The sequence below is a fragment of the Nipponia nippon genome, unplaced genomic scaffold (genome assembly GCF_047370975.1).
Source record: "Nipponia nippon isolate SJK-2023a ecotype South Korea unplaced genomic scaffold, ASM4737097v1 scaffold_9, whole genome shotgun sequence".
Lineage (NCBI taxonomy): Eukaryota > Metazoa > Chordata > Aves > Pelecaniformes > Threskiornithidae > Nipponia > Nipponia nippon.
The window spans coordinates 29271232-29289109 of NW_028262413.1; the positions used below are offsets into that span (position 1 = coordinate 29271232).

Below are 17878 nucleotides of genomic sequence, written 5' to 3' on the forward strand. Positions count from 1 at the left end.
AAGTATATGTACGGTGTGTAACTGTCTTCCTGGAACATGATGGAGGGGACAGATATCTGAAATGAATGAGCAAACGGTGCAAATGCCATTCCAATTCACTCCCAGGAACACAGTCCCTTAATGGTTTCCTAGAGGCACATCAGGCAACATAAGCAGAGGATTCTTTGCTCCTGCCACAACAGTTCAGAGTCCCCAGACACAGAAGGACGCGGAATGATTAATGTTTCATTGTGAATGCCAACCCGTTGCTACTGCAAAGAGGTGGAGATTATCTTGCTGCTGCTGCCCCACAACGGGCAGATGGTATAAATCTGCATGCAGACTCCAGGCCCTTTGTTTCTGCAGCGCCTGTGGGTTTCTGTGATTGATCCTACACTGAATCCCAAGATGGAATATCAAACCCAAAATTGATGGATCAGCCCTGAAAGGGACCTATAATTGAATCCAGCCCTCTGCAGGTACAGTTATGTTACACAGTCCCTTTCCTAAACTGACAAGGTCGTTCCATCTTGATAACCACAAGAATACATATTCATGTTACCCACTTTGGCACACACCAGACATAACTTTAAGTACCATTACCATTTTCCTCAAACCCACTAGTAAATGAATTATTTAGTGTGGAGGGGGGAGAGGAGTTGACATATCTGACAACATTTGAATGCTGTAGTGTTCATGTACCTGCAGAGCTGAAGCTCCCAGTTAATTATCTAGCCTTACTGTTTTATGGAGGTTCATGTGTCTTCAAGACCTTAATAAATCAAGGCTTACTTGGCATTCATCTTCTGTGTAAGGCTGGGCAGGTGTTGAACTGTGAAAGCTGATCTGAATTGTGATTGCAATAGCTGGCGACAACGGCAATCAGCCTATTATTTTTGAAACTAAGTGTTTTGCTCTCAGTTCATTCTCTGCAACTGAGCTTTGGGCTGGGAACTGCCTTTTGCGATGTTTATATGGCACCTCAAAGTCTTGACCTAATTCACTTCTATGTGTTAGCACAATATTAGAGTGATCATAATGTTTTTAAATACACCAGGTTTTTCCCTTGTAACATGGTTTTTAAAAATGGCATTTAAACATATATGCACTCATAAAGTATTATTCTGATCTGGGTTGAAATATCCATACAGATACAAAGTGTGCTAGTGCTCCAGAACAAGAACAAACATATAGAAACGTGCTCTCAGTTACCATTCCAAGGAGGCAGTTTATCTGCAAATCAAACATGTGGCACGCTTTGCTTCAGATTATCCTCTTGATGCACCAAAGCAGCATCTCATCAGCTTTCACTCTAACAAATACAGATTTGTGTCATAAGTGAAGTAGGAAATAACCTGCAATCTCACTCTGCACTCGCAGGAGAAAAATAACAATCTTTTCCCATGAAGGTCTAAGATGTTCCATGTACAAAGTAAATACAAGTGCATAGGAGAACTTTGCATGATTTGAAAACTCTGGAGGGATTAGAAACACTTTGTCTGTCAAAGATGGTATTACAGTGCTGCAGTACTCTAAACAGAATTGCAAAACCAAATCCTGGTCATTTGAACATAAGGTGAAAGTATTACATTTTAAGTACAAATTTAAATGGAAGAATTCTTAGGAGAATCCTGGTAAGAAATAGAAATAGAATAATTTCTCTTACTTTTGGAAAATGCTTACCATTGCATCACTACTAACAAGAAAATTAGCGTTTCTGAAATTCAATATATTAAAGCAGTATGCCTTAAAATCCTCTCAAAGCTCAATCTAAATAATCAGAGAACTAAGGATTCTGTAATCATATGTAAGAGTTTTACCCAGATTTTCATTCTTGACTGCAGAACCATGTTAAGACACATTCAGAATTCCTGTTTTGGTTGTTACTTTGCTTACTGAGACAAGCTCTATTGATCTCAAAGAGCTTTGTGTACACATAAAGACTGATTAAAAGCTGTGAAAGGCCACTGATCCTTTGTCTTTAATTTTAAGCCTCAGGGAATCAGATTTATTCTCCTGAACTTTAATTCTGACATTTTTTCCGCTTCTAACTCAAGCAGAGGCAGCAACTTGAAAAAACTCAGCTTCCAAAAAAGTCATACCTTTTTTTTTTTTTTCTGAAACAGATGATTAGTAGGGAAACTTCCTCTCACTCCAATGAAATTAAAGAAGCCTTCTGTGCTGTGGTGGGAGAAATGGGCAGTACTGCACAACTTTTACTGCAACTCCAGGATTCTGGGAGCCAGCTGTTCACAAGGTGACCCCACAGCCCAGGGTAGGAAGTCAATTTTGTGCTCAGTCTCCCCTGACCGGTCGGCATTCCTCCTCCATGGCTTTGACAAAAGGCAGCCAGCTGCAGTTTTCAGCCGGGAGCTTCCAACACTGCTGAGACGGCAGACTTGAAAGCACTCCTCAGTCCTTCATGTTTTCCACAGTTTACATCATTACTGCCATCGCAACACTGAAGGGTATTACTGTCATTAATATCATACGCAAAAGATGCTGCCTGCTTCTGGACAGCTGCCACTACAGTGACCGGTCCCTCGCCCAAGGGGTTCACTGTCTAAGTAAGCGTGACGAGATGCAGGGCTGGGAAGGGGTACGGCTGGAAACGCGGCTGAACGCGGAGCCCACATCAGTCCCACGGGTCTCACCGGCATCTCCTGAAGAAGGAGGCAGGGAGCTGAGCTGCCAGCGCCCTGGCCCTGGCGCTGACAGGCGGTGGGAAGGGGAGAGTCGGGCAGCCTGGCGGGACAGGCGCTGCCTGCGGACCTGCTGCTGCCAGACGGGCCCATGAGGGCGGCCCGTGAGGGCCGGAGGGAGGCAGCCCGCGGTATTAACCCCGCTGCCTTCGCCCCCGCGCTGCACCCGAGGCGCTGAGGACGCAGCCGAGGGCAGGCGGCGGCCCGGTGCTCCCGCCGGCGGGCTGTGGCAGCGAGGGACGGGCGGGCGGGGCGCGCGCTGCCGCCGCGGCCGTTGGGGCGAAGCGAGCGGCCTTGGCCACACGGCGGCGGGACAGAGCGCCAAGCCGGGGTCCTCTCTGTTGCTGCGGCGGAGAGAAGGGCTTTGGGGAGAGGCGCTCTGGCCGCGCTCTCGGTGGTAGAAGACGTCATCACAGTGCGACGGCGGCTGTGGTGGCGACAGGGTGGCGGTGGGCAGAGAGCTCTGTGTCTGGCACGGCACGGCACGGCACGGCACGGTGAGGGAGGGAGGGAGGGAGGGCGAAGGCGGCCCCGGGCCGAGGGGAGGCCGCGGCGGGGGTGTTGGGCCCTTGCGTGGCGGGCGCTTCTCGCCGTGCGAGCGGAGGGTCGCAAAAAGGCGGGGTTTCCCTCAGGCCTTACTCCTGTGCCTGCCGGGTTTTCTCCTTCCAGAGCAGTGTTTCTGAGGCAGAGTCTTATTGCTGAGCCTAATGGGGTTTCTCCTTCCAGAGCATTCCTGTTAAGATTGCTTCCATAAAAACATGACCACACAGGTAAATAAAAACACAGCGTTAATTAAACTAATCGCTAGCTTGATATTTTTTTAGGCTGCTCATACGTAATATTAATTATTTTTTCTTTCTAGTACGGTATTCTCTTCAAGCAAGAGCAAGGTGAGAAAACACTAACATGTATTAAATAATATTGGTCTTCTTGGATGATGTAAAATTGCTAACAGCAGATATACTTGTGAGATGACCTGGATTATGTTTATATGAAGTATAAATCTGAATAACTTAAAAATAGTTATGCTGTTTTTTCAACAGTGACCTTGGTGAACAAAATACATGATGTGTTTCGAAACAATGAAAACAGTGACAAGGCTTTCCAAGCACTGATAGGCCTGAAGAGCAAGGGGACTATTGCCAACATTACAATCAGCAATTTTAGCATTACCAAAACTGGTAGTTGTCTTCCATCAAAAGAAACCACTTAATTTTTAATTTCTATGCTTATATTCTCTTTTAGCTCACGATGATGCCATTTGGTCAGTTGCCTGGGGAAAAAATAAAAAAGATGGTTCCGAAACAGTGATCTCTGGTTCTTTGGATGATCTAGTGAAGGTCTGGAAGTGGTAAGTGAAGTGCTCCCTATTAACCGGTTTTAAGCCTTGGAAGTAGTCTGTATGGAGATACAGCAGTCTTGAATTTCCATAATCTGCAGGGATGTTAGAAGTTACGTCAAGGAAGGGGTAGCCTGGCACACAGGACTGTTCTCTTGAGCAAGCTTATCTTCATTGGAGCGTGCTTTCTTTTTGAGTGGCAGGATTCTGATGTGCTTTAATTTTCAAAGAACGCAAAGCCTTTTGAAAATGCACGTCAAATTTTACACGTTGTCTGCCAGAGAATAGTACAACTTGGTGTATTTCTAAACCGAAGAATTAGAAATGCAACTTTTTATGAGGCAATGCATTGGGAATATTTGTACTGTGAAAGGAATAATGGGAATAGAGTAAAAGAGGAAATGACATCTTTCTTTTTTTATTAAAAAAAATCCTCGTAATCCTCATACAAGTGACACTGAAGTGTGCTTTTGCAAAGAAATTGTTCTGTCTCTTAGCCAAAGCAGTATTAAGTATGTGCTTCATTTTAATGACATGAGTAGCTCTGTTGTGGTGACTATAAAAATGCCAGTTATTGCGTTTCACGCTGTGATGACAGATTAAGAGTCTGCTGTGTAAGTACCCATGTATTGATGTGTAATGGACATTTCAGTGGGATTACTTACAGACGTAAGATGAAGTGCATGCTTTGCAGAAATATGGTAAACGATTGATTTGTCAGTTCTTTCCCTTAAGCACAGAGAGCAATTCGTGCGTAGCTATCTTCGCATTTCACGAGTGAAGTTGGATTCCCCTTTTGTTGAACAAAATGGCGAAATGTCGGTTGTCTTGTTTGGTTGTTTGTTCTGTTTGAGGTTGGAGATCGGTTAAGTACCCCCAGCTATTCATAACTAGGCTTTTCTTTCCCTTGAACAAAAGGAATGATGAAAAATTAGATCTACAGTGGACTTTGGAGGGTCACCAGCTGGGCGTGGTATCTGTGGATATCAGCCACACAGGCTCCATTGCAGCATCCAGCTCCCTAGATGCCCATATTCGCCTTTGGGATTTAGAAACTGGCAAACAGATCAAGTCAATAGATGCTGGTCCTGGTAAGATACCAGTGTTAAGCTGTCTCTGCATAAGAAGTGTCCTTACTCTAGATAGTGAATACTGTACCATGTATAATTAGGGTATATGAGATGACTAGTTGTTGTTTGGTTTTTTTTTAAATCTGTGTTTGCAAAAATCTTAGTGATTTTATGAACTCCACATAAAGTAGTGTCAGTAGTATCAGACAATTTTACATTTATTTTTTCACACTACTTACGCTTTCTCAGATACATTTAGATATGCTTTTTGCTAGATGCATAAAGCAGAATGGAAACCAGCTTGCTCTTACAGATGTATTGATAAAAGGATATTTTAAAAAATAATTCAAATGCTTGTTCAAATTGATTTACAAGGAAAGTCTGAACTTTCTTCGTAAGCACTGCACTGCACTGAATTTGAGCCATATATGTGATGCTTATTTATGCAGTCCTCAGTGAGCAAGTCAAAACACAGTAAAGCTGAAGTCTGGATCAATGTTACGTCCTCCAAGTTGGAATTCAGGGCCTAAGATCTTATTCTAAATATTTCATTGGTCCACTGGTAATCCCTAATTTAAGAACAATCTTGCAGTGTTTTAGGTAATTAATATTAAACTTATAGAAAAAAACTGTGAATTACATTGTGCCAGATAAATATATTGTACTGCTACAAAAAGGTATGGTTTGTTAAATTCTGTTGCAAGGAGTGTTGATGTATATTACATTAGTATATCTGTGTTTCTCCTGCATCTTCTGTGCTTTGCTAGATACTAGTGTTACTTTCTTTTACTGGTTTAATATCTTTTGTGAGATAGAAAGAGAAAAGTAAGAATTTAGACTTAACTCATGCAGTCTTAAATTCTAATTTTATTGTTACAGGAGGGTCTAATAAGCTCAAGGTCTTATTAGAAAATGTAATGTTTCACTAAACAGAAATAAATGGCTCAAGCTATGCTCCATTAATTACATAGAAGGAAGTTAACTTTCATGAGCTTCTACACTCTTCTTAAGAATATGTAGGAGAGTTTAGAGTATTAAGAGTAGTTAGGGGGGTTAAATGTCTAAACAGATGCATACAGAACTGACATTGTTGAATAAGAACTGGGAACAGTATTCAGCTAACCGATTTTTTTCTTTTTAATACAGTTGATGCTTGGTCCCTGGCTTTTTCACCTGATTCCCAGTACCTTGCAACAGGAAGTCATGTGGGAAAAGTAAATATTTTTGGCGTTGAAACTGGAAAGAAAGAATATTCTCTGGACACCAGAGGAAAGTTCATCCTTAGCATTGCATATGTAAGAAGCACAATTGATAATTTCTTATGTGAAATTGCTATTGCTGTAATATGTTGTAAATCAGATATTTCTGTTTCCATCTATCAGTTTATCTCCACATAATACTAAATGACAGCCATACTTTGATAGTTCCAAATATAAACTACGTGACATTCTCCCTGTGCGTGTATGGAGAATATACTTTGATCTTGCTTTATACACACATTGTGAATAAGTCAGCTGAAGTCTTCAGGATTTTTGGAGCCCAGGTATCTTGCATAGATCGTATTTGTGAAAAGTTGCCAAGAGAATGTCAGGGAGGTACATAGCATAAATACATACAGTTGTTAAATGCATACTTTTTGTGCTTTATTACAGAGTCCAGACGGAAAATACTTAGCCAGTGGAGCGATAGATGGCATTATCAATATTTTTGATATTGCAACTGGAAAACTTCTGCATACGCTAGAAGGTAATGGTTGTGTATTTGCAATACCCAAGCTCTGGCTTCATTCCTGAACAAAATTAAAGGATATAACGCAAGTCAGAATAAGATACAACAGCCATGGCATAAATGAGTTGATGTTTCTGTCCATTAGACAGCATTTAGTTATTTAGTGTGCTGTAACTTAAACCACTTAAAATATTAGAGGCGAACTGTAAATTCAGGCTTGCATCATAAATGCCTATCTCAAAAGATACAGTCAGTAATGCTTAAGTAAATTCTTAAGTTGCAGTTCCTTCATGTATTGCAGTGCAGTATAAGGGAATGTAGCTAAGCCAAATGTGTGCTGCCATGCGTATGATTTTCCTTTTTGCTATGGTATCAGTTTTATAGCAATTGTTTCCTGTTTTAAAAAACAACCGAACATTTTATGTTGTAGAAGATGTACGTGCATGTTTCTAACAGATAAATGGGCTTTTAATGTTCATGCAGTTTCTGTCCAGATGTATGGTTAATTAAAAACCTCAACCACTTAAACTATATGAAATCCTATTAGAAAATATGACATAATTTCTAATAAAGATCCACAGCTGAAAAAATTAGATACTTTTGTGTTGCAGTGGACATGCCTTAACATTTGAAGTTCAGAATTACTGTTAGTTTCCATTTTATGTTGTGCGAAAAAGCCTGTAGAGGCATAGAGAGAAAGACTCTTCAGAGGTTGCTTTATTTTAACAGGGAATGCTGTTCTGGGGTAGCTTCTTAAGCACTGTAATTAGCAAGAGGAAAAGCTACATTCTAAGCCATATATAACTTTGAATTTCAGGTCATGCGATGCCTATTCGTTCACTGACATTTTCTCCAGATTCTCAGTTACTTGTAACTGCTTCAGATGACGGCTATATCAAAATCTATGATGTGTAAGTTGTTATTTTGCAAGACATGCTAACAGGAAAATAACTATTCAGAGAGGCTGATACTGTAAAAAAATACCAAACTCTCTGCTCTCTATAATTCCCTTCAGCTTTTGGTGACTTCTTGATATAATAAACAATCTTAAATAATAAAATATTACACTCTGAGATAGTTTTTAAAAAGTGCATAGGTGGATGAGAGCCTTAACTTGAAAACAAATTACTTTCCTCATATTTGCCCTGTAGGCAATAGGCTAATTGTTTTGTATATCTGTCCTGTGTGTTTGTGTTTACCCATCTTAAACATTTGTTCTGTACCCAAGAAATTATGGCCTATTTCTGTTGCATTCTGCAAGAACTTGGAAGACCCTGGGGAGGAAAAGGCACTGCTTCAGTTATCTTCGCTCCCCTAAACCTGCATTACTTTGCCTCCTTCGTGGTGAAACTGTTTTGTCCACCGATATATCTTCATAGTGACTTCTTTTTATGTTAACCATTTGAAATGGAAAATCAGAATCTGTTGTAACACCAGTTCAGCTTGGATGAACAAATGTCCAGAAATCACCTTCTATGACCTTGCATTGAACAATTCCTGACTGCACTAGCTATATTCCTGTTGCTTTTTCCCTGGCATTCACAAACCAAATGTTAAAATTTGTTCTTCCCACAGGCAACATGCAAACTTGGCCGGCACATTAAGTGGTCATGGATCCTGGGTATTAAATGTAGCATTTTGTCCTGATGATACCCATTTTGTTTCCAGGTATTGAGGATTTTTAACTTGTTTATGCTTACTGGAAAAAAAAATGATTTTGTATTTACAACGGGAGATGGATCCTAAAAAGTAAATATGTACAAATTGCAATGGAATCTATAATGGAATAACATACATTGCAATTGAAGACTCAAGAGCCAATCTGTGATGTGATACCGGTTGTAGTGAATAGTATTTTATAGTGTAAGTCATCCCACTGCAGTGTAGTTCCCTACAAGTGAAGAAAATCTAAACCTAAGAGAAGGGCAATTTGATTCTAAATAGCTGAAAAATTGCTGCTGAATTAAAAAGTACAACCTAAGGTAGTAGTACCTTAATCTAGTTGAACTTCAGCGTTAACTCTTAAAACAGCTCAGGCAGTTGGGGGACCAAGTATATGTAACAGGAGTTTCTTTATCCAAAGAACTTGCTTCAAAAAATTTTCCGGCTAAAATGGGAGCCTTCATTTTAATCTCGCAGATATCGAAACAGTAAATGTATTTTAAAGGTAACTGGAACCTGGCGGAAGAAGCACTCCTGCTCCTTCATCCCTGTATTTGATGGGTGAAAGAGGGTTTCTTATGTCTACTGTATGAAATCTCCTAAGTTTTGCACTAAACTATAGTTAATCTATTAATTTAAACATTGATCAATACTATTTTTCTTTCAGTTCATCTGATAAAAGTGTAAAAGTTTGGGATGCTGGAACGAGAACCTGTGTTCACACGTTCTTTGACCACCAAGATCAGGTATGTCTGCTATTGCTCTATCTAGGTCCCTGTGTTCACTGGAGAACTTCCGTTGTGTAGTTGTGCACATTTGTACTTCAACTTGGTGCTATAGCTTCAGGGTTGGACTTCAGCTCGCTGTAATGAAATCTTAAAAGTTGTTCATGATTATTTGGCACTTAATATTGAACTAATACTCCAAGTGTGTAGGTTGATCTCTTCCAAGTAATTACATTTTTCAGGTCGAAATAAGGGTAATCCTGTGGCCAAAAGGCTTCTTACCAGACTGTATTTTTTATTTTTGTCTGTGGTCTTACTTATTTCTATCACTTGCGCAGCGTGTGCATGTGTAAGGGGGGAAAATACTTACTTAAAAGGATGGAATTATCTAAAAAGATGCTTGAAAGCACCCTTGAAACTTGGGACTTTTCCCCTCTCAAATGTCTGCACTACCTTTTTTTTTTGCTCAGTGATAGCAGCCTGTGAGGGAAGAGGAAGTTGGGCATCTACCAAGTTACTATTTTTCCAAATGTTAGGTGTTAAATAGAATGATGCTTTTTTTAATGGATCCTAGAGGAAGATTTAACAGAGGAAATTCTTTTAGATTTTATTTGGGCTCTTCCTTCCGTAGTACTTTTTTACTGGTAACCTTCTCAGTTATCTACAGCTATGGGGGTCTTAGTATTGAAGTACCAAGCAGAACCAGATTCCCAGTGTTGTTTTAGCTGTTGTCTATAATCTCGCAAGTTTGTGGAAGGCAGAGATGTATCAGCTCTTGGGAAGGCTGTCTTTTAGGTATTCATGCAAGATAGCGTACAAGATGCCCCAAAACATGCTGTTGTCAACACACCCATTCTGCAATCCCCCGTTAGTATCTTGGGTAGCCTTCACTCTTCCTGATGCCATCCTGATGATGGAGATGGGGGTCACTTAAGAGTTTGTGTAACTGTCATAAGTCAGAGGACCAACCTGAATTTTTCTAAAAGTTTTGCCCTGATAAGCAAATGGCTTTCTTAATTAGCCCAAGGTTAAACTGGATCATTCTTCAGTCTGTCATGATGTGTCAGTCTGCATGAAAAATACTTCTTGCTTTCCTGAAAGCACTGCAAAATATTCTTTTTCAGCAAGGAAGACAGGATGGGCAAGAGTGAAAGTGTTAGGTTTGATTTATGCAAACTGGGGCAAGCACTTTTCTGCTTTTTTCAAGTATCTTTAGATTGGGTAATCTGTTGTCAGTAGGAGTGGAATGTAAGAACTTGTCAGGCTACTAGATGGCAGTGTCCTTCTCTGGTTCATCAGCTTCATCTGCTGTTGAGGCAGAACCCATAATTGGACCAGCTCTAATAAGGTGATCTTAAATAATCCTCCCTCTTCCGCTTGTTGTAGTCAATAAATATGACTGTTATGAAGACGTTTTTTCTTAGTCTCCTGTTGATAACCTTGCGTATGTCCTATTTGCAGGTTTGGGGAGTAAAATACAATGGAAGTGGGTCCAAAATTGTATCTGTTGGAGATGACCAAGAAATTCATATTTATGACTGTCCAGTTTAAATGTCTTGACTCAGACCCTTTGGTTAACTCTTGTGGCAGTTTTCAGGAATACTACTGTCCTTCTATGTATTTTTTTAGTATGATAAAAGCATTTTAGTAATGCTGATCTGCAAAAACCAATGTTTATATGTAATTTTGATTTTGTTTAGCATGAGAGAAAGCTGTACTTTTTTTAAAATAAAAGCTACAGATGCAAGTAACTTGTGTCTAATCCTTGGAAAAATGTATTTTTGGAAATATGTAGTCATGGGTGAAGTAACTGCTCAGTTAATCTCCCCTGCCTTTATACATAAATAGACTGAGGCTGGAAAGCGTCAACCAAGTCTCACAGCAGCTTATTTTAGCAAAAGGAAAAGTGACTAAGGCTATGTGTTGTATGCATGGGAAACGATAGCCTGCACTCATCTTGATGTTGTCCTAGTGAATGCAGTAGGGTCACTTAAGTTGAACACCTGTTCCAACAATTGTATGGTGACATGTAGCTCAATCATCACTAAAGGGTAGTAGCTGTTTCCAACCCTGACTTAATACAAACTCTACTAGAAAACAGACAAACAGCTTTAATCACTCTACTATGGTGTCTTGTCATGTTATAGACCAGTAGCAGTATACCCAACAGATGTGGTTTTGGTTTATTCATCTTAGTTAAGGCTCAAGTACACAAGGCCTAGGAGGAAGTGAAAACCCCTTCTAGGGAAGGCTGAAATATAGAGCTTGAGCTTCTGGAAGACCAAGATTTTATTTAGTTTGCCTGTATGTAAATCAAAAGTATTAGGGGTACACTCTATACACATTAGAAGGATACCTTATAACCCTAAGTTATACTTACATAGAACTAAGCAGCTGAAGGAAGGCTACTCTAATACAACAAAAGAACACAAAGAAGAGCGCTGTGGAGCATGCACAAAATGCTTTTGAAATACGAAATGAGACAGGTACTAGTGTTGCAGCTAACACAAAGTTGAATATGGAGAACAGTCTAGACTAGGTGACAGGAGTCTGTGCTTAGAGAAACTTACTTAAATAAAGGGGGTTCTAGAGTGGCTTAGAGAGTACAAGAGAAGCACAATAAAATGTGAAGAGTTCTATTTATTAGAAGTTATTTCTGCTATGTTTTATTCCATGAAATTAATTTTCCAGTATGAAAGTATTTACATAAGACACTCCACTTAGCCTCTATCAGTATTGCCAAAGTCTTATATAAATAGCATAGGTGAAATAAATCAAGAACCCTCACAGCAAAGGAAAATGTATACCAACTCAGTTGGTTCTCAGCTGTGTGACATTTGCTTTATATATAAAGACTACAAGAACACAATATAAATTAGTTACAAAAAGGTGATACTGACAGCGCAGCAACTCAATTTGCTGAACACAAAAACCACAAGCAGTGGCTATTACAGCCATGCAGTTTTCATTGTGAAAATTTACATTTTAGATGACATTCATTCCACCTTGCTTTAAGATGTCTGACATTGTACTCCTGTTCTTGGACCTTCCTCATCTTCTTCATATGCTTCTCCCCCACTGTTACGGTAGGTTTGCTCACTTGGATCAAAATCTTCAAGGTCTACCTGATCCATCTCGTCTGTAATCATAACATCTTCTCGTGGAGGAAGCAGAGCCTCCAGCAGACACAGTTTCTCCCTTGGGAGCCAGTAGTGCTCTGGGAACTGGACCTACAATTTTGTATTTTTTTTTTTTTAAATGAATAGTTACTCCCGATGCCAACACTGATATCTTTGCTGCAGAAAAGCAGTCAACTTACTTACCAAAAATTGTATAATTAAGCTGCCTTTGTCCATTGGAGATTTGTAGATGGGCATCCCTTCATTGTAGATACACTTTAGGTCACCGTGTTTTATCACTTCACCTACATGGAGGCAAGAGGCGCAAGTAAGCTGACATGGCAGACACTTCATACCCATGAAAAGCAGGGTTATACACAAGCAGTGTTCCCACAGCATCTGAGGGAGACTACTAAAGCGATGCACAGAAAAGGCTGCAGACTGAAAAGTACTGAACTCAAGCTATACAGAAGTAAGGCCATTTAGGCTATTCATTCTACTGTAAGAGAACCAGCTTTTTAGCACAGCCTTCAGGCTGAATTGACAGATAGTCTAGTAGCGTTTAAGTTTCTGGCCCCTTGAATATCTTCCCAGCTATCCACCGAGGCTGAAGTTTATTAAGAAGCATTTGACATCTTCAGCTATAATTCTGCATGTAATGTTTTAGAAGGAGTGACAAGAATGACGAAGAACCAACTAAATGAAATGACTGGAAACGTAGTTTGAATCTGTTGCACCAACTAGTTAAAAAAAAAAAAACCACACAAAAACACCCTAAAAAACCCCAGTCAAGGCACGATGAAACAGGTGAGCAGTTTATATAGCATCAGAACTCTTAAGACCTACCTGGCCTAGATGATATGACGAGAACTCTGTTATCCAGAGTTTCAATGGTCTTTCTGAAACCACATAAAGCCTCCGAGAGTTGAATTCTCATTTTTGTGATTAAGTCATGCCCTCGCCTCTGAAAGACACTGTGATCCTTTTGATCAAGCACAATTATAACATCACCAGGCTCCAGATCAGGCTCTTGGTCACCTTCTCCATGAAAGACTATCTTCTGACCATCTTTCATACCTGGAGAAGAAAAACCCATTTATTCTCCGCAGAACTGCAGATTATGATTAGGGACACAGAACAAATATACAGTTCTTACCTTTATCGACATGAACTTCTATGATCTTTTTCTCTCTTACAACCTTACAGCCATTGCAGTTGTCACACCTGTCCTTCGGATTTATTCTTTCACCTTGGCCTTTGCATTCTGGACACACAGTTTGGATTTGCTGTACCATGCCAGGTCCAATCTGCTGAACTAGAACTTGCATTCCTCTTCCTTTACAGACAGGGCACTTTTCTATTGCCCCTCTCTTTCCGCCATAACCTTTGACAAAAAAGTTAAATCTGATCTCAGTCTCAAAAAAAAAAAAAAAGTTACTCTACTCTAGTCAGGCTGGAACTCATTGACTTCAAGAGCACCTTTAGAGCAACTTAGAGTAGATTGGTAATGTATTTCCAATGTAATTGGAATTTAGTTTCCATCACAAAACATGCCCCACAAGTTAGAAGTTTCTACAAGCAAAAGAAGTTTTCTATGCACAGCTTATTTTATTAGCCTCTGCCCCACCTCCCAAGGCATCTTGGTTTTCAAGGAACTATCAGCATACCCAAGACCTAGACATTCCATTAATACTTTGGAAAGAATCTGCTTGCTAAATATTTAATAGGAGTACTGACATACAAGACCTCATTAAGATTTACCTCAAAGACAACCAGTCATTATGGATATTTAATAGCTGTAAAATGAGTTATGTAATACAAGCTAGACTTATTTAAGTTTAAAGAAACAGCCATTTATTAAAGTTCCAGATTAAGATACTTTTAAGTTAGGTACCCTTAACTGTAATTCAGTGAGTTTGAGCCTGCCACTAGAACAATAACTTTATACCACTATGTTTAAGACAGCCTTATTCTTAGATAAGCATAAATAAGAACTAAATACCCTGGCAGACTTTCGGGGTGGGGATTAAAAGAAACCCCACACTTTATTCCCAGCCCTCCCTGCAATGTTCTTTTTTAAAAACAAACAACTTGGAATAAGAGGGGTTTGCAACCACTACTTGTCGTTTTACCTTCACACTTTCCACAAATAACATTCTTTTGCAGTGCCAGTTTCCTTGTAATACCATTATATAAATCTTCAAGAGATACACCTAACTGGTGCACAACATTTTTGCCTTCAAAAAAAAAAAAAAAGAGAAACATTAATTCTGGTTCAGCTGTTTTAAGGACAAATGTTTATTTAAAGGCTTCTACACTTTTTCATACATGCACAGTCTCAATGAAGAAATGTAAAGTTCCTTCCAAACTTTGAACACAGCTCAGCCCCCTTAAAAGCATGTGCAGTTCCATCAGCTTCCACTGAGCTGCACCCATTATGTCAGAACATAAAGTTTAGCTGTAATATTAAGCAAAGCATCATTAAAGCCACCCTATCCCTGCTCCTACCCGTCATTTTATCTTAACTGAAACAGCAAGATGCAAGGACACTACCAGCTTCAGATCTAGTCAATTCAGAAGTTGCTATTATGCCTACCTATAAATTTCCATGCCACTTGATAGCATAAAGATTTTATAGCAAGTTACTACTTGCTCCTTCAACAGACATTATGCATGGAAAAACACAAATATGCCATGCTTTTGGCAGCATTCTGTACTCAGTTTCACACAATTTCTCCCAAATATTTCCATGAGATTTAACATTACTGAAGTTTAAGTTGATGGTGTCCTTGGAAGCCAGGTGCCCAAAGCATATGAGCAAGTGAGGCACAGATCTGGAAGAAAGGTAACTTAGACCAGGTGTAATTCAACTGCTCTAACCTACCAATGTTTCCCCCTCCCCTACAGATTACCCACACCCACTTTAACAAAAAATAAACAGAACTAATCAGAAAGATTGCTACGGCTACATCATGTTATCTACTTTATTAGAATCTTAATGCTGGAGTAACTAAAAAAAAAAAAATCATAGTTTACTTGATCTATTGTTGCAACGAGTAATATCCACACTATGTGTACTTAGCAGAACAGCAGTACCATAGTACAGGTGTTCTATGCTTAAGTGCATGGTTAGTTTCTAGAACTTGTTTAGAACTGTGTACCTCTTCTCTCTCTATTCATTCGGCCTCCACCACCAAAGAACATGTCAAAGATGTCCATGGGTGAAGAGAAGCTGCCGCCACTCAGGCCTCCTTCTTTAATAGCCTGCTCCCCACCCTGGTCATAGAGGTCCCTTTTCTTTGGGTCCGACAGAACTTCATATGCCTGGGATATGAGTTTAAACTAAAAAGAAAAAAGAAGCTCTGAACAACTATGACCAAGAGGAAAAGTAACCCTCTCATATGCAACTCCATCTTCAGATCGAGCCACTACAGCACTCTCTTGTAGCATTTGTTTTTTTCCAAAAGGAAACTCCCTAAACAAATGTGTAACAGACTATAATAGCACACTTTTGTCCAGGAAAACCACCCCTTTTCTCCCTCTCCCCCCTCCTCCCATGTTACAAGTGGGCTTAATTCAGAGTCACATCCAACTTAGAAGCATATGCAAACTACACTGAAAAGACTGTGGTAGTTGCAACCATTATACACCTTTAACAAATCCATTTAGGAAGGGATGTGATACTATCCCCAAAGTCTTGGAGGTCCTCAGACGCTCAATGGCCAGCAGTGCTAGTCGTGCTAGAGCTACACAGGGATCCTTCATGCCTGGTGAGCTGCTACATCCAGCTAGAACTAAGCAGAGATTTGAGTGACCAGACAACGGTGTTGCTTACTCATCACAAATAGACTTAGATATAAATCAAAACATCCATTTAAAAAAATCCCTTATTTTTTTTTTATAAATGGCTATCAAGAATTTCCTATTACTAAGACGATTAAATCAATTTTTAAACACAATTTGCTATTACTGAAATGACTACTTCAATTTTAAACATGATTTACTTATGACCAGGTAAAGTGGTGTAGGTTAAAAAGCAGGCCAAAAATAAAAGCAGAAAAGGTTACTTTTGACTATGTTACTATTTAACTAGCTTCAGTTTTGCAAATTATTGTACTAGATACACAAATATGGAGCTTCTATTCCTATGTTAAGGTATTATCAGACCAACTTTTAGATAAATAATCCTATCATTCAAGTTTTCCATAGTTCTCCAATTGTGGTGCTCATTTATCCTCCTAGGCAACACGTGCAGTTGAGCAGGTCTCGGCTAATAACGTGTAAAATGGCTTTGTTGTAAACAGTTCACCCATGTGCAGCCCAATGATTTCCTCTGGATAGTTACCTTGTACATCTGCATTAGCAATTTCTCTGAAGAAAACTCATCCTGTTGAGGAACACAAATCCATCCAGTGCAACCCCAGCACGCACAGTAGTGCTGGCAGCTGGATCCACCACTGGCCTTTGCAACATCTGACACAGCAAGATGGCCATTGGGACACCAGAAATCCTTTCAGCTTTGCCTGTTTTAAGCAGCATCTCTACTAAGAACGAGCTCCCATTAGCAACTATGGGGAGAGCGGTAGGAACTGCGTCCAGAAAGAGGGACGAAGGCATCCCCTCCTGCCACAGCTGGGCCATCAGGCCTGCTGCCAGCTTTTACAGGCGTTGAAGAAACGGGGGCCTTCATTTACTCGCACTACGCTGCAGGAAGGGCATTGTGTCCGTCCTTCAGGCAAAGCAGAATTTTAAAATCGGACCAAGGGCGCGCTTTCCGCCTTTGTACGCGAACAACGACCGGCATGTGCAAGACCCGTGGTGCCGCACGCACGCGGCTCTGCGCCAGCCCCCGGCTTCTCCCGCCGGAGTCGCCCATCTTGAAGCCCGGCCGGCACAGGCAGGGCCCGGCCTCGGCCCGCCGCGGCTCCGCGCCGCCCCGCCGGAGAGGCCTGCCCAGCGCAGCGGGGCGCCGCCGGCAGCGTGCCGCCTCACGGCGGGCGGGCGGCCTACCGGCCCGGCCCGGTCCCATCCCGGCCCCGGCCCCCGCCTACCCGCTCGCCCTCGCTGGGGTTCTTGTCGGGGTGGTACTTCAGCGCCAGCTTGCGGTAGGCCCGCTTGATCTCCTCGGAGGAGGCATTGGGCTTCACTTGCAGGATGTCGTAGTACTCCGTCTCCTTCACCATGGTGCCCTGCGGGAGGGAGGACGCGCCGCGTTACCCCGCGTTACCCCCGTCACGCTACCGCCCAGGACGCGCGCCCCAGCAGAGGCCGCCCCGCCCGGCATCCCGCAGAGGCCCACCGGGCCGCGCTCACCGCCGCAGCGCCGCGCTGCTGCCGCTGCCGCCCGCTCGCCGATCACCGTTGCCCCGCCTCTTCCGCGGGTTTTATATGAGCACCGGCCGAATCTTCTGGAATGACGCCGCCCTACGTCACGGCCCTGGAACGGTCTAGAATTCCCGCCCGTGACGTCACCGCCGGTACGTGCAGGGGGAGGAGCGTTGTTCCGCCCGCCACTCCGGGCGCGCGTGGGTGGCGCTGCGGCGGGGCAGGGGGT

At 41.4% G+C, this 17878-nt stretch overlaps 3 protein-coding genes across 9 annotated transcripts in view; 2 read left to right on the forward strand and 1 right to left on the reverse strand.

Moving 5' to 3' along the window:
* Positions 1 to 3036: 3036 nt before the first annotated feature.
* Positions 3037 to 10956, forward strand: SKIC8 (SKI8 subunit of superkiller complex). Of its 4 annotated transcripts, none has more exons than XM_087743070.1 (11): positions 3037 to 3173; positions 3351 to 3451; positions 3544 to 3571; positions 3927 to 4032; positions 4939 to 5111; positions 6237 to 6385; positions 6743 to 6836; positions 7636 to 7729; positions 8394 to 8486; positions 9148 to 9226; positions 10667 to 10956. In XM_087743070.1, exons 2-11 carry the CDS (start codon positions 3440 to 3442, stop codon positions 10754 to 10756), a joined length of 918 nt encoding a protein of 305 aa, XP_087599196.1. In that variant the 5' UTR covers positions 3037 to 3173; positions 3351 to 3439; the 3' UTR covers positions 10757 to 10956. The 4 variants fall into 4 exon arrangements, with proteins under 4 accessions (XP_087599196.1, XP_087599199.1, XP_087599198.1 ...); XM_087743073.1 differs by having other exon boundaries at positions 3087 to 3173; positions 3408 to 3451; XM_087743072.1 differs by having other exon boundaries at positions 3094 to 3178; positions 3408 to 3451.
* An 869-nt stretch (positions 10957 to 11825) lies between these two features.
* Positions 11826 to 17775, reverse strand: DNAJA4 (DnaJ heat shock protein family (Hsp40) member A4). 4 transcript variants are annotated; one of them, XM_087743063.1, is made up of 8 exons: positions 17638 to 17775; positions 17376 to 17513; positions 15486 to 15666; positions 14457 to 14561; positions 13481 to 13708; positions 13171 to 13401; positions 12529 to 12629; positions 11826 to 12435 (listed from the first exon to the last, which is right to left on the reverse strand). In XM_087743063.1, the coding sequence occupies exons 2-8, from the start codon at positions 17505 to 17507 to the stop codon at positions 12217 to 12219; spliced, it is 1197 nt and encodes a 398-aa protein (XP_087599189.1). In that variant the 5' UTR covers positions 17508 to 17513; positions 17638 to 17775; the 3' UTR covers positions 11826 to 12216. The 4 variants fall into 4 exon arrangements, with proteins under 4 accessions (XP_087599189.1, XP_087599191.1, XP_087599190.1 ...); XM_087743065.1 differs by lacking the exons at positions 17376 to 17513; positions 17638 to 17775 and adding exons at positions 15975 to 16118; positions 16670 to 17369; XM_087743064.1 differs by lacking the exon at positions 17638 to 17775 and having other exon boundaries at positions 17376 to 17625.
* The window catches only part of ACSBG1 (acyl-CoA synthetase bubblegum family member 1), a 44571-nt gene continuing 44361 nt past the window's right edge, over positions 17669 to 17878 (forward strand). Inside the window, exon 1 of the mRNA XM_087743062.1 lies at positions 17669 to 17801. The gene's annotated coding sequence lies outside the window, so the exon portion shown is untranslated. The remainder of the gene's footprint in view (positions 17802 to 17878) is intronic.

What these genes read in the sequence shown, in the direction of transcription:
- SKIC8 (XM_087743070.1), top strand. An exon ending in TCATCCTTAGCATTGCATAT is followed by an intron (nt 6,386 to 6,742) that starts GTAAGAAGCACA and finishes GCTTTATTACAG; the next exon opens with AGTCCAGACGGAAAATACTT. An exon ending in TATATCAAAATCTATGATGT is followed by an intron (nt 7,730 to 8,393) that starts GTAAGTTGTTAT and finishes TTCTTCCCACAG; the next exon opens with GCAACATGCAAACTTGGCCG.
- DNAJA4 (XM_087743063.1), bottom strand. Translation starts at nt 17,507, where the DNA reads ATGGTGAAGGAGACGGAGTACTACGACATCCTGCAAGTGAAGCCCAAT. An exon ending in TATTTGTGGAAAGTGTGAAG is followed by an intron (nt 13,709 to 14,456) that starts GTAAAACGACAA and finishes TTTTTGTCAAAG; the next exon opens with GTTATGGCGGAAAGAGAGGG. An exon ending in GCTTAATTATACAATTTTTG is followed by an intron (nt 12,436 to 12,528) that starts GTAAGTAAGTTG and finishes ACAAAATTGTAG; the next exon opens with GTCCAGTTCCCAGAGCACTA.